We start from the raw sequence: 15942 nt of genomic DNA, 5'->3' as shown, positions 1-15942 counted from the left end.
AAAGCAAAAATCATTATCAGTTATCAGCAGCTTCTGCCTAGATATCTAGAAATCATTAACTAGTGTGTAGCTCTTTTACCTGGTTGGCCTGAAGGCTGAGGTCCTGACAATTTACTGTGCTGTGGCTCAGTGCTTCTGTCAAATTGCCTATGGCAAAGGATCAGGGAATTTTCTTTCTAGTGTGTGATGGACCAAGAATCTCATAAAATGTAATTTCAAAAGTAATTTTAAGATGACATAGTTTCCTTCAATTTCTGTGCTTACTTCAGTGTATGTTGATTACAAATAGAATAAGGAACAGAACAATCTATAGACCACATTTCATGTGGCACTGCCCAAGGTCAGAGGTCAGCATATTTTGGCCTATAGGTCATATGCAGCCTATTCTGTTTTTGTGTGGTCTTTGAGATAAGAATTGTTTACATATAAATGTATATTTTCTTTGGTGTAAATTGGAGTGTGGGTGTGTGGGGAGGATGAAGGACAACATTGGGTGTTCCTCTTCACCTTCTACCTTGTTAAAGGCGGGATCTCATTGTTAGGCAGGCTGGCCCATGAGTTTCTGTGGATTCTCCTCTGTCCATCTCCCATCTCACCATAGGCACCTTGGGATTATGGATGTTCATACTACCAAGTCTAACTTGACGTGGGTGCTGGGGATTAGAACTAAGGTATTCAGCTTGTGTGGCAAGCACTTAATCCACTGATCTATCTCTGCAGCCTGTTCATTTTATAGTATTTTGTAAATGGTTCTTAAAAATAAAAAGAATATTTTGTGACATACGAGAATTACAAAATTCAGATTTCTATGCGCTTAAGTAATATATATGTTTATGTCTTATTTATCCATACACTGTCATCTGGGCCTGCTTTTGCATGATGGCAGGTAGGGCAGGCAACAGAGAGTGGTTGAGAAGGGATTGTTTGGACAACAAGGCCTGTACAGAAAATGTGTGCTGACCTCTGCCCTAGAGCAAAGCATGAGATTAGTACTTAATTGTAGAGTTGAGGGTACAGGCAGGGTCTACATTTTAAAATGTGCTTTTAGTAGTACAGATTACCAGTACTAGTAGACATTGTCAGACGAAGCTCTCCCCCTCTGCATATTGTTTAAGTTTTCATCTAATCCAGTTAACAATCTGGTCCTCTATGAAGGTGAGTTTAAACCCTTCTGTTCTAATTAGAGATATTTCTACTTCTCGAACTGAACTCTGACTGTGATTGTTTTTAACTCATGTCTGGTAGATCTAAGATGGTTGTTTACTCACATAGATTTTCTATTAACATTTAGTTCAATAAACTCATCTGCTTTTTTCCTGTTGCCGTATTACTTTGCCCCAAGGAACATTTATGTTCAGTCCAAGAAAGAGCTAGGTATGACCACAAGATGTATAGAAAACACAAAACCCCTTTTAAAGTAATCTAGCAAAATAAAGCTGTGACTAAGCCATACTTAACCAATTTCTGTTACAAAATGGGAAATGTTGTAACAGGTCAAATACTGACTACTGTGAGGACTGAGGTCTGAGTTGCTTTTGGGACGGGCAGCCAGGCATTCCATACTGCCTTTACCACTCATTCAAAGATTAATAAATAAATAAAATTTAAAAATAAAGGAATGGAGAGATGGCCAAGTGGTTAAGGAGCTTGCCTGCAAAACCTAAGGACGTAGGTTCAAGTCCCCAGTACCCGTGTAAGCCAGATGCACAAGATGTGGTATGTGCATCTGGAGTTAGTAAGGCCCTTTGCCTTCCCAATCTTTCCCTCCCTTCTCCCCCTCCCTTCTCCCCTCCCCTCCCCTCTCCCCCTCTTTTTTCGAATAATATATTTTAAACATTTTAGTTTTTATGTATTTATTTGCAAGCAGAGAGAGAAGAGAGAAAACAGACACAGACAGAATGGGCAAACCAGGGCCTCCAGCCACTGCAAACAAACTCAAGTTGCATGTGCCACTTTGTACATCTTGCTCTACGTGGGTGCCGGATAACTGAACCCAGATCATTAGGTTGAGCCATCTCCAGCCCCTCATTCAAAAATTTAACATCAAGTTTCCCATTATATAATTGTCCCATCCTGTTAATTCAGAAGTATTCCATACTTTTGTTTAAAGCAGGTTCTGATATTCCCAAGGATGCAGTCAGACCAGCACTTTCATGGTAGCTGTATTGGTTGTTTTCCTACCCTTCACATATGATTATTCATTGTCTGAAGATACAGTTCCCAAGTTTCTTTGATACTTGCAACTGCATTATATGATAAAGATGCTTTACAAACCAGATCTTATTGTACTTTTCTCCTGGAATTAAGTGTGCTACTCATTATGATAAAAGAGTAAAGGAGCTTGGTCACTCTCATTCCTTAATGCCTCTTTAAATTTTTTTTTAAAATATTTACTTGAGGGGGAGGGCTGGAGGGAGGGTCAGAGAGAATGGGTACACCAGGGCCCCTAGCCTCTTCAAAGGAACTCCAGACACATGTGTCACCATGTGCATTTGGCTTATGTGGGTTCTGGGGAACTGAATCTGGGTCCTTAGGCTTCTCAAGCAAGTGCCTTAACCTCTAAGCCATCTCTCCAGTCCTCATTCCTTAATTCTTGAGTCAGTGATCATGTTCATTGCTTACATTCAAGGACTAAATAAGGCAAAGTACTCTCTCATTCCTCCCCAGGAGATGCACTGTAGGACTCTCATTGGATGCCTGAAACCTTGGGTAGTACTGAGCACTATTATACTGTGTTATTTCTATACATGCATATCTATGGTAAAATTCAATTTACAAATTAGGTATGATAGGAGATAACATCAACAATAAAGTAGGATAATATGTTGTGTTAAGAATTATTGTGGGGCTGGAGAGATGGCTTAGTGGTTAAGTGCTTGCCTGTGAAGCCTAAGGACCCCAGCTCGAGGCTCGATTTCCCAGGACCCATGTTAACTAGATGCACAAGGGGGCGCATGTGTCTGGAGTTCATTTGCAGTGGCTAAAAGCCCTGGTGTGCCCATTCTCCTCTCCCTCCCCTCTCCCCCCTCCCCCTCCCCCTCCCCTTCCCTCCCTCCCCTCCCTCCCTCCCTCCCTCCCTCCCCCCCCCCCTCTCTCTGCCTCTTTCTCTGTCTGTTGCTCTCAAATAAATACATAAAAATAAACCAAAAAAAAATTATTGTGAATGTGGCCTCTTAACTTTTCTGTTGAGAAATGCTATGTAGCATAGTCATCATGGATTTCTTTTTCACAGTTCAAAGATAGATTCATTTTTAGCAACCTTAGCATGCAGTTGTTTTCTTTGCATACATCCAGGACTTTCATCTTTTCACTTAAAGAGAATACTTTGTAGCTTCTTTTGGCATCTTCCAATTGCCAGTTTCACTTCTCTTCTGCCTTGGGACTATTACTAAGTAAAAGTAAGGGGTGCTTGAAGCATTATGATGCTGGGACAGTGGGTCTGATGACCCAAATGACTTCTAAGTGACTAAGGGGCAGGAAGCAAATACAACATGAATAATCAGAACTAAGATGGATTGCCTTGGGCTTAGGGTGGATGTAGCAGGGCAGTGTGAAATTTCATCCTGTAACTCCATATTGTGCAGTTTGAAATATAGATTACATACACACACACACACACACACACACACACACACACATACACACACACCAATCATAAGTGTGTGTCTGTGTGTGTGAGCGAGAGCTTGTATTGAGGTAGAGTCTTAATTTAGCCCAGGCTGACCTCAGACTCATGGCATTCCTCCTGCCTCTGACCTCTGCGTGCTGAGATAAAGGTGTGTACTACCATGCCCAGCTCTATTTAATATTTTGGACTGTGATTGGCTATAGGCAACTACAGCCATGAAAACGAAAAAAGTGCAGAAAGTCTCAAGGGGAGCTCAGTGCATCCTGTCATGTCAGAGCTAGTTTAATATCCTACACCAGAAAGTACCCAGTTCATTTCTAAAGCTAGAGCTATAATGGCTAACTTTCCTAACAGCTGAGTTCTCACTGTATTCTTCACCTGCTATTGTAAAGCTGTTGATTTGGCGTCTTGCTCAGAGAATACTACGTGGCAGGACTTACTTCTTAGTATATGAGGAACACCTTCCAAGTATTCCAAAAGTTGTGTGTGTGATCTTCAATGTGGAGCAGTTTGTGAATAAAAATTCTGGGCCCTTCCGTGATAGTGGCCCCAAACCTCTAACTACACTGCACTTACTTAAACACCTAGTTGTTATCTACACAGATTAAATATCTCTTATCTGAAACAGTTGAGCCAGAAGTGTTTTGGAACTCAGATTAGCTATCCCAGATTTTGAAATATTTCCTTGTACATAATGGGATTTTGGTGGTGTATTCCAAGTCTAAACATTAAATTTGTCTGTGTTTCATATATGCCATATGCACATAGCTTGAAGGTGATATTATGTAATGTTTTTAACGTACCTTTGTTGTGACTGTGACCTGTTAGCTGAGGCCCTATGGAATTTTCCACATGTGATGTTACAGAGATGCTCATAAAGTTTCACATTTTCTACCACTTTGGATTTCAAATGTTAGAGGTGTTAACTGGTTTGTTGGTTTAAATCTTGAGAATAAGCTTTAACAATAACAGTCCCAGCCCCAGCAATACTTGGGCAACAGAAGTGGCTGAGGCATGTGTCAAATTAATAAAATAGTACATCCACTTTTTTGTAATCATTCTTTCTTTTGTAGGAGCTGTATCTTAAGAATTCCCTGTGGCTACTTTATATTGAATACAACATTTGTTACATGTATTCTTTAGTATATGAATTACACGATTTCTATTGCTAAACATTCTGATGGAATGATTATAATACAGAAAATAGCTGTTTCTCGGCTTGACTGCAGGAAGCCAGAGTTGCACATATTACACTATGGGTGTTAAACTTTTTGGAAGCAAGCCAGTATGTTACGGTGAGTTTCCTATGTAAGCGGCGAGCCACTAAAAGCCTTGCACAGTATTACAACTATTTTAAGGAGAGGATGCATTTGGAGATTCAGCAGTAAAGCAGTTCCAGCAACAAGCAGCCACATTGGTAGTAAAGCAGGACAGGTTCACAGATAGCATTTTTCTCCGAGTGAGTCAGGGAGCACGTAGCTCCCCATGCTGCTGCCTGAGTGTGGCAAACCAGGGCTGTGGATTGCCGGATTCTTCTAGGTTCATGTCTGTGATGTCAAGTCATGTGACAGTACTGTACCACAAGTTGCCAACTTCGCTCCTCACTCTAGAGAAGGTCCTTTGCTGCAGTGCTCCCCCTTTTTCTTTTTTGTTTTTTCTTGAAAGAGAAAAAATTGTGCAATGTATGTTTATGCCTACACCATGCCGAGGCGACACTTCGCAGTAAATAACCTCTGTTTCCCTGAGGTAAGGTACTGTTTCTGCTTTCCCTGCACAGTGCTGCTGCAGCACGGAGCTGATCCAAACATTCGGAACACTGACGGGAAGTCAGCTCTGGACCTGGCAGACCCTTCAGCAAAAGCCGTCCTTACAGGTAAGAACAGCTGCCCGATCATTGCATCTGTGCAGCTACTAGCATGGTTTTAGACAATCTTTATGCGCCGCATACTTTTCTCTAATGAAGCTAATACGTGTGTGCGTGTATGTGTATCTGTCTGTCTACTACTTTATTATTGATTGAATATCTGTCTTATTAATTGTGCCATCATGTATATAAGCAACAAGCTTATTGCTTCTACTACTTGTTATTGTAGCATTAAATATGTTATTCACTCATATTTTACATGTTTATAGCTTATATTTCAAATCTTCTGTTCCTAGTTCTCTCAGCTGTTTCTTTTTAAGACCTTCACTGCTGAGCAGGCAAGGACATTTATATTACTATAAAAGTAGTTTTGATTGGAAAGACAACCTGCTGCCTTATCACTCAGATCAATAGTCAAATAAAAGACTGCTGCTTCCTCCTTTCACCCCTCAGACATCGTTATCATGTCCTCGTTTTTACCACCATAGGCAGGTCATTTTTAACTGGGGCACCGTAGTATCTTTTAACGTCACATAATGAAGATTTCTGGCCTGTTAATTTTATGAAAGGAAATGCTATGAACCAGTACAGAGGAAATGTTAGTATAGAAAGGACATCTTACAACAGAATAGGAAATTGCATTTTCACGGATAGGAGCTTGAGCAGCTGTCTTCATTGATCCTCATTCTCAAATGCTGCATTGGATCTATTTTTGTTTTTCTTCTCAGTATCTGATCCTGCTGCCTTTGCCCTCTTTACTTAACTGACCTTTGTAGTTTGGAGCCCTTTCCCCCTCCCATGTTACTGCAGTGCCAACAGTACTGTTTCAGTGTTTTAGGCTGTTTGCAAGTAAGTGACTTTTAGCTACCTTTTTAAAAAGTCTGCCATGTTTGAGGTAATAGATCTTAAGATCTAGTTTAAATTTAAGAATTCATACTGTGCATTTTAACAAAGACTTTGAGATGAATGGGAGATGTTTATATACAGAAAGCTTTTAAAATACATGGAATTTTGCTTAATTACTCTGCATGAAAAGATAAGTTCCCACTGTGCTAAAATGAATATAATCTCTGCTAAATCAAGGTAATATGATTTTTCTCAATTAATTAAACATTAGATGATTGAGTTACTGCACCAAGATTGTATACACCGGAGGAATTTAAATTAGTGTAGGTAAGAAGAAATTTAAATAGAAATATAAGCATACAGTTTTAGATAATAACGTTAAAATACATGGTCTCAGGCCTGCTTAGGGTCTGAAGCCATTCAGTCTCCTCTTTACCAAAGCCAGGTACAGTGATGTTAACAGTGGTCTCTGAGTGAAGGAGAGATACAGTGCATGGAAACCCAGGCCCAGTGTGTATAAATGCTGAGCAAGACTGCCTGTTTCTGTGTCCTCCCTCTGACCTTTCCTCCTCTCCAGCTTGCAATGCTGCCTGTCTGTTAGACTCATGTAATGCATCATTGCTTTTAGACCCATTGTTACTTTTTGAAAGACAACTTTACATACAAGTTTCTAATGGTAAGAAGTTATGTCCTAATTTGTAATGAATTCCAGGGATGATTGTTTTGGGGGAAGAGTTTTAGCATAATCACAGAGATTGGATATTCCTGGAGTATGGATAACATGTCTTTTAAAATGATTTGAAAGCCATCTAGCATTGCATTTTGCTTAGATGGGAAGGTAAATTCTTCTTGATCATAATTTAGTAATTGTCCTTTTTCAAAATGTCTGTTTTTAAAAATGAGAAATAACTTCAGATGTGGTTTAAAAGCAAAGTCTATTAATCATAGATTTTTGGATTTGCATTTTCTGACATCCATCTTCTAACTAATTTTATTGGGAACTTTAGTATATGAACATTCTGTAATTTGGTCATGTTTCTTCAAGTTACCCTCTGTTGTTCCCTCTCCCCACCTATAATTGTGGTTTCATTGGAAATATAAACCAGTTCTGCTTACATATTCAGGTTACATAAAGCAGTGAAGTTATACTTAGCTGAACTGTATTCCAAAATGCTTTTCTGCCCGTGTAAGTTTTCTACAAAACCACGCTTTCCAATGGAATTATGGCAGAAGTATTATTTCCAAAGCTCAAAAAAAAAATTGCACACTGATTTATTGATTTAAGAAATATGTGTGTAAGTATATAAAAGAGAGGGAGCTGAGGGATGTAGCTCAATGCTAGGGCACTTGGCCTAGCATGTGGGAAACTCTGTTTAATCCCTAACACAACCTCTTCAAAAGTGGTATGCGTGGGAGTGGGTAACTTGTAAAAGTAGTATCCTAGAGTTATTAGACTGATTCTAAGTGCTTATATTTATGCCTGATGCAATTGCAGTATATTACTTAACTTGAGAATTGAATTTTTTCTTAGTTTCTGTGTATTTAGTGTCTAAAAATCTCTTTCTAATACTTATTATTTTTGTTATTATTTTTGTGCATTAGCCATAACAATAAACAGATATACCTGAATCTTCCTCAGAGGAAATTAATACAGTGAAAATCTCTTTTTCTCTAGAACATTTAAGAATCAGTGCTTGATTATGCTGTCTTTTACACATGGAATTATACAAGATAGCTCTGCAAGACAGTAGTATATCTTAGTTTGGCTGATAGGATTTGCCATATACCCTTTGCTTTGGGCAGTACACACAGGCATTGAAGAGAATGTTTAATTGGAGAGACTGATTAAACTGTTTGCTTAGTTATGTGTGAAAGAATGACAGATTTAGTAGAAATCTTTTCTTTTTTTTGGATTTAAAAAAATGTTTTTATTGCACTGGAGAGATGGCTTAGCGGTTAAGCGCTTGCCTGTGAAGCCATTGGCTTTGTAGGCAAGCATCTTAACCTTCTCTCCAGCCCAGTTTGTATGTTTTTAACACACCATTTTGCACACAGATATACCTTAGTGTGTTATGGTGTACATTATATGCCATACCTTTTTTGTATGAGAATGAATTTGTGCACCAGGACCACCAGCCATTACAATTGAACTTCAGATGCATTGCCACCTTGTGCACATGTGTGACTTTGCACACACATCACCTTGTGAAGCTGCCTTATGTAGGATCTGGGGAGTCAACATGGGTCCTTAGACTTCATCGGCAAGCACCTTAACCACATGCCACCTTTCCAGCACATGTCATACATTTTTCCTGTCAGCCCATGTGGTTGAAGGCAGATTTCCCACACTCTTAATCTAGATTGTAGATTGAATTATTCCTATCTTTTATTAGGAAGTGTAGAAAAGGAACAGTGAATGGAAACACTTCACCTTATCTTTAAAGAAAAGCTGTATGATTATCCATTGGAAATTTATTGGGGGAAATTATTATTATATTAAGATGAATTTCTGATGTTAAAAAATTAATTTGAGAGCTGAGCTGGGCATGGTGGTACATGCCTTTAATCCCAGCACTCAGGAGACAGAGGTAGGAGTATTGCTGTGAGTTCAAGGCCAGCCTGAGACTACATAGTGATTTCCAGGTCAGCATGGGTAAGATATTACCTCATAAACCAAAATAAATATATAAATAATTTTAGGGCTGAAGGGATGACTTAGAGGTTAAGGCACTTGCCTGCAAAACCTAAGGACCCAGGTTTGATTCCCTGGTATTCCTTAGGCCAGATGCACAAGGTGGCACATACACCTGGAGTTTGTTTTAAGTGGCTAGAGGCCCTGGCGTGCCCATTCTCTCTCTCTCTATCTCTCTCAAATAAATAAAAATAAAATAAAATAAATAATTAACTTCAGTATAATAGCAAATGAAGTTAAAACTTGGTGAAATGCTACAAATAAACTCTAGATGCATGCTCCACTTTGTGCATCTGGCTCTATATGGGTCCTGGGAATATAGTCCAGCCGGCAGGTTTTGTAGGCATGTGCCTTTAACCACTGAGCCTTCTCCCCAGCCCTCATGCTGTGTTTTTTTTAATTGTTTGTCAGTGACATCAATATATTTGTGGTGGTTTGAATCTGAAATGTCTGCCATATACTCATGTGTTTATGATTAAGCCTCATATTCCATCCCCAGCTGGTAGAGCCTTTGGGAGGTACAGCCTTGCTGGAGGAGGTATGCCACTGGTGGTGGGGAGATCTTGAGGTTTTATTAGTCCAGCCCTACTGAGTTTTGACCAGCTAGCTCACTCTTGATACTATTTACCTTCTAGCTGATATTACAAGATGTAATGCTCAGCCTCTGCTATGCCACGTTTTCCCCTCCATAAAACTTCCTGTGTAAAATATATGCCTGAAATAAACCTTTTCCAACCATATAAAAAAGAACTTGGTGGGCTGGAGAGATGGCTTAGCGGTTAAGTGCTTGCCTGTGAAGCCTAAGGACCCCGGTTCGAGGCTCGGTTCCCCAGGTCCCACGTTAGCCAGATGCACAAGGGGGCGCACGCGTCTGGAGTTCGTTTGCAGAGGCTGGAAGCCCTGGCGCGCCCATTCTCTCTCTATCTGTCTTTCTCTCTGTGTCTGTCGCTTTCAAATAAATAAATAAAATATTACAAAACAAATTAAAAAAAAAGAACTTGGTGAAATAAAATTGTGAATGATTGTTTTAAAGATAGGTTGAAAATATTAACCCTTTATTTTTTGCATGTGTATGTGTTTTATACATATTCATGTGTATGTGCACGTGCCCATGTCCATGTATGCTTGTGCTTGTGAATGTGGAGGCCAGAGGTCAATGTTGGATCTCTTACCAAACCTGGAGTCATCAGTTTGGCCAGACTAGCTACTCAGCAAGGTGGGATCCTCTCCTCTTTACCTCCCCACTGATGAGATAGTAGGCACTCAGTGCTACACCCAGCTTGCACATGGGCACTGGGAATCCAAACTCATGTTGTAGAGGAAGTACTTTACTCAACTTACTGAGCCATCTCTCCAAACCCTAATCTTCAAACTTTGAAAATTTTATGTTTACTGTGCTTATACTTTTGGGCAGGAATAGGGCAATTTAAGGTTTGTTACTAAAGTGGTTGAAACTTTGAAACTTTAAAATAAGGGAGGAGTAGTAAAATCAGTACCTTTTTTTTTTTTTTTTTAAGAGAGGTGTTTTGTTGTTATAGCTTTTAGTTTACAATTTTGGAGGAAAGTTCATCTTGGCAGGAGCAGGAAGCTGGAGTCACATTGTCACATTAGAATGGAGGAAGGAGAGGAAGGGATGAAGGCTGAATTGCTCACCTAGCTTTCTCTTCTGTATGCAGTGCAGGAACCAAAAGGACAGTGCCTCCAAACTCAACTCACCTAATCCAAAAAAAATTACAAGAAATTTGTTTTCATGCTGATTCTAAACCCTGTCAACTAGCCTATTGTGGTGGCACATACTGGTATGAGATTGCTGGAGAGGTGGAGGCAGGAGGATCTGGAGTTAAAGGCCAGCCTAAATCCTGTCCACAACCAGAGATTAGCCACCACAAGTCTACTTTTTTTTTTTCACTCAAACATAATACTTTTAAACCATAATTTTCCATTCTTTGTTCGCCACATGTTTATGGACATCTCATAATGAAAAATGCATTCATTCCAACTTTAGAAGTCCCCATAGTAAGTGCAGAGCTCTCCTCTGAGGCTCAGTCTCTTAACTTTGAAAGCCCATAACATCAAAAACAAGTTACACACTTCCAGCATAGAATGGCATTACCCAGAACAAGCTCCAAATCTTGCAACCCTGTGTCTGGTATCCAGGACTCGTGATGAGATCATCTGGGTTTGAAAGGGTGTGGGTAGCTCTACCCTTCCAACTGTATCTCTCTTGGGGATAACTCCACTCCAGATCTATAGTTTTCCTAAGCAGAGACACTGTGGTTCTGGTACCTCTAACATCCTGGGATCTCCTTTGCTCCTTATAGTTCACCTTCATAGCTTCTTCATTCAGTGTCCTCTCAGGAGTCATTTGCAGGGACTTTGCCACACATTGCCAGACCTCAGTGGCACTTGCAAATTGTGGTGACATGCTTCATGAACCTTCAATCTTTTATCTTCAATGCCTCCAAAACCATTACCAAGTAGGTGATGATGCCAGGTTCTGCTTCTGTCTTGGGAAGAAGCCTGACCCCCTTATGCCATAGCTGTATAGCTCTCTGTATGTCTTCCAAGTTGGTCTTGGAAAAACATTTCCCTAGGAGTTTGTGTCTTAAATGCTTCTATGAGTCAGATGCTGTTCTAAGGGGCTACTGAATCTTTCTAATGAAACTATGAAGTAGATACCATTTTATTTACTTTCTAGAGATGGAGACTGACATTATCTGATAGCAACAACTTAAGGGAGTAGAGGCTTTATTTTTGTTCGTGGTTCCATCATGGGATGGAAGGCAGGCTGGCTAGGGCAGCTCTGTCTCTCACTGCTGGGAATATGAGGCTACAGCTTCTCACACTTGGTAGATCACAAACAGAGAGTAACTAGAAACAAGGCCAAGCCGTAACCTCAAGGGCCATCACTAGTAGCCTACATCCACAAGTTATACCGTACTTCCCAAAGGTTCTACAACCTTCCAAAACAGCACCATCAGTTAGGGACCAGGTATTCAAATTCATGAACTTTTGAGAGACATTTTAGATTTAAACTATAACAGAGACATAGGAAATTATGCACATTTATAGAATCAAAATGGGAATTATTGTTACTTGAACTCAAGCATTTTGACTTCAGAATCCCTGTTCTTAAATATGCACCGTCATCTTTTTGACTTACTCATTTGGAAGAATGTGGTTGAATAGACTATAGTAAAAATAAAATCAGTCTGGTCCATAAACTCAATGTTGAAAAATCCTTTAATACAGAATATATGAAATCTGTCCAAATAATATTCTGTACTTAACTTACAGAGTCTTCCTTTAAAAACAAGAAAATTTGCCTAATCTCAAAAGATTCATCATGATTCTATTTTAATAAAATGATTAATCTGGAAAAGTGTATTATTAAACTATAACTTTTCTTAAGGCTTTGCTCTTTAGCCAGAAGGCCTGATTTCTATTCATTTACTACTTAAAAAATTAAAATCTATAAGGAAAATATAATGTTGAAAATGTTTGCACTATCAATAGGTAAGAGACAGCTCATGTAAGTAAACCTTATATAGGATTAGTCAGTAACATTCACATGCAGCTTTGTAATGTTGAGCTTTCTGTTTAGACAACTCTAGTACACTAGTACCTCAGCCTCTGCTCATCAGACACTCAAGCTTATACCATCAAAACCAGCATGATGGGGCAGGAGAGGTGGCTTAACGGTTAAGGTGTTTGCCTGCAAAGCCTAAGGATCCAAGTTTGATTCTTCAAAACCCACATAAAACAGATGTACATGGTGGTGTATGTGTTTGGAGTTTGTTTGCAGTGGCTAGAGGTCCTGGCATGCCCATTCTCTCTCTCCCTCCAATCAATTTTTTAAAAAATTAAATACATAAAATCAGCATGATTGCATATACCTGTAATTCCAGCTCCCAGCACTTATGAGGTAAAGTTAGGAGTATCACAAGTTCAAGGGTAGTACGGGCTATGTAGCAAGATCATGTTTCTGGCTGGAAACTTAGATCAGCAGTAGAATACTTGGTAGGTGGTATTTCCATGTGTGCAATAAAGTAAAGTTAGCTGGAAAGACAGGTTATTGTGCAAAGGCTAGTTGCCTTGGTGGGTTCTACCTCTCCTTGTACTTTGATTAGAGATAGTTAGCTTTTCTGGGATATGTGTATGTGACAAGGCCATTGATATTTCTGGGTTGCCAGCTTCTTTAGCTCTTAGCTTTGGGATAGATGAGACAGACAGATCCTACTAGCTGACCATACTGTACTATGTCTGTGGTACTGAAGTGCCTGGTTGGTCTGGCTTTCCTCCACCTAAAAATAAATCACCTTACATTTGTTTTATGTGCAGTATCTAGGCTTTTTTTTTCAGATTTACTTAGGAGTAATAAGGGAAACTGTACTGACTCTATTTTTCCAGAGATCTTAATTTTCAAAAATTTTTTTTGCTCATTATTTATTTATTTATGTGAGAGTGACAGAGAGAGAGAGAGAGAGAGAGAGAGAGAGAGAGAGGGAGAGAGGGGGAGAGAGAGACTGAGAATGGGCGTGCCAGGGCTTCCAGCCACTGCAAACGAACTCCAGATGCGTGTACCCCCTTGTGCATCTGGCTAATGTGGGTCCTGGGGAACTGAGCCTCACACCAGGGTCCTTAGGCTTCACAGGCAAACGCTTAACTGCTAATCCATCTCTCCAGCCCCAGAGATCTTAATTATTTCTAATCGTTCATACGTATATAGATCAGTCATTACTCTTACAGAAATGATGTTGGCTTAAACTGTAAAGCGGCATAGGAGTATGAAATTTTTAAATTTAATTAATTTTTATTTATTTATTTTTATTAACAACTTCCATGATTGTAAACATTATCCCATGGTACTGCCCCCCCCCCCAGGCTTTCTCCTTTGAAACTCCATTCTCCATCATATCCTCTCCCCATCTCAATCAGTCTCTCTTTTATTTTGATGTCATGATCTTTTCCTCCTATTATGATGGTCTTGTAAAGGTAGTGTCAGGTACTATGAGGTCATGGACATCTAGGCCATTTTGTGTCTGAAGGAGCACATTGTAAGAGTCCTACCCTTCCTTCAGCTTTTACATTCTTTCTGCCACCTCTTTCCACAATAGACCCTGAGCCTTGGAAGGTATGGTAAGAGATATTACAGTACTGAGTACTCCTGTCACTTCTTTCCAGCACCATGGTGCCTTCTGAGTCATCCCAAGGTCACTGCCATCTGAAAAGAGAAGATTCTTGTAAAGTGAGAATAGCATTAATATATAGGTATGAACATTAAGAGAAGTGCTTACTGGGCAGTTTGATGAGCATGGTATATACATTTAGCAAAACAGCAGCAGACATTTTACCTCTAGGACTCATGACTATCCCTGTTTTAGGTTTTTAGTAGTATAAATTTTTGTGGCACACTGTATTTTCTAAATCTAACTAGGATTTCAAGATTTTAGTAACTGAAAAATATAAGGGAATAATATTTATCATGACTACTCTCCATGGAACAGCACAAAGGACAGAACTGTAGAATATTCATTTTAGATTTGGAAATGGAATAAAAAACAAATTATGTTTTTTGAATTTACAGTTGAATTGAATTAACTATGACCCAAAATAAAAATTGTCAACAGCCTCATGCCTTATCAGTTGAGAACTGGGAGATAAGCTCATAGTCTAGTCTTCCTTTTCATTATCTTTTTTCTATACTGTTTATTAATTCCATTTGTTCTTTGGTTCAGTTCTAACATTAGAATAGCCCAGAAGCAGTATTTTCAAACTTCATCTAATTTTGAAAAACTAGTTTCCAAAGACTTAAAAAGTCATTGAACATATGGCATGAAAGTTTTATTATTAAAAATGTGATATGGGCTGGAGAGATGGCTTAGTGGTAAGCGCTTACCTGTGAAGCCTAAGGACCCCGGTTTGAGGCTCAATTCCCCAGGACCCACATTAGCCAGATGCACAAGGGGGCCAAACGCATCTTGAATTCCTATGCAGTGGCTGGAAGCCCTGGCATGCCCATTCTGTCTCTCCCTGCCTCTTTCTCTGTCTGTTACTCTCAAATAAATAAATAAAAATAAACCAAAAAAAATTTTTTTAAATGTGATGTTAGCCAGGCATGGTGGTGTGCACCTTTAATCCCAGCACTCGGGAGGCAGAGGTAGAAGGATCACCGTGAGTTTGAGGCCACCCTGAGCTTCCATAGTGAATTCCAGGTCAGCCTGGGCTTAGAGTGAGACCCTACCTCGAAAAACAAAAACAAACAAACAAAAAAAAAGAGTGATGTTATTGAATGGTAATATTAAGGGAATGATAATTATCATTTAGGATTGAGGAGGCACTGCTAATTATATAGCTATGTAATTAAATTCTATAATTAAAGTAGCTAGCTACTGTTCAAGAGTTTACTAGTGGAAATATTGCAGAATATCATCTTTTCTTGCCTTATTTCAATTTTGCCTTACACAGTGCAGTGTTGCTGTATTTTGTTACTCATTCATAAAGCCAAGGAATCTGGAGCAGGATATGGTGCAAAGAGTTATGTTGATATGATATAATAAACAACATCTCCTTCAGACAGATCGTACTTTATGCTTAGTACTTCCAGGCCTAGTTGTCCTTACACCTGCATTTAACACATTCCTGTGTGTTCTTTAGTAGGTAGCAGTAAGGTATATTCTAGCTGGTAGTAAAATACTAATTTATACCCATTTGTTTAGCAAGTTAATTGACCATGAGCCTCTGACAAGTTCTGGGTTAGGAAGTATTGTTAGTGACCCTAAGAAGCATAATATGATCTTAACCCTTTTTCTGCTGTAGAGAAAACATCACTAGCAGCAAGTTTATGGCTCAGCAGGGTAGAGGCTAAATTGCTGCTAGAAGAGGCAGTAGGTGAGTGTATATGAAATCAAG

At 39.3% G+C, this 15942-nt stretch overlaps 1 protein-coding gene across 1 annotated transcript in view; it reads left to right on the top strand.

Moving 5' to 3' along the window:
• The window catches only part of Tnks (tankyrase), a 194778-nt gene that overhangs the window by 51904 nt on the left and 126932 nt on the right, over window positions 1-15942 (top strand). Inside the window, exon 3 of the mRNA XM_004666930.2 lies at window positions 5406-5501. Within this exon, the coding sequence (XP_004666987.1) occupies window positions 5406-5501 (96 nt within the window). The remainder of the gene's footprint in view (window positions 1-5405; window positions 5502-15942) is intronic.

This window comes from Jaculus jaculus, chromosome 9 (assembly GCF_020740685.1).
Source record: "Jaculus jaculus isolate mJacJac1 chromosome 9, mJacJac1.mat.Y.cur, whole genome shotgun sequence".
Classification (NCBI taxonomy): Eukaryota; Metazoa; Chordata; class Mammalia; order Rodentia; family Dipodidae; genus Jaculus; species Jaculus jaculus.
Note: the sequence above shows the minus strand (reverse complement) of the source record. Positions and strands in the feature narration are given on the sequence as shown.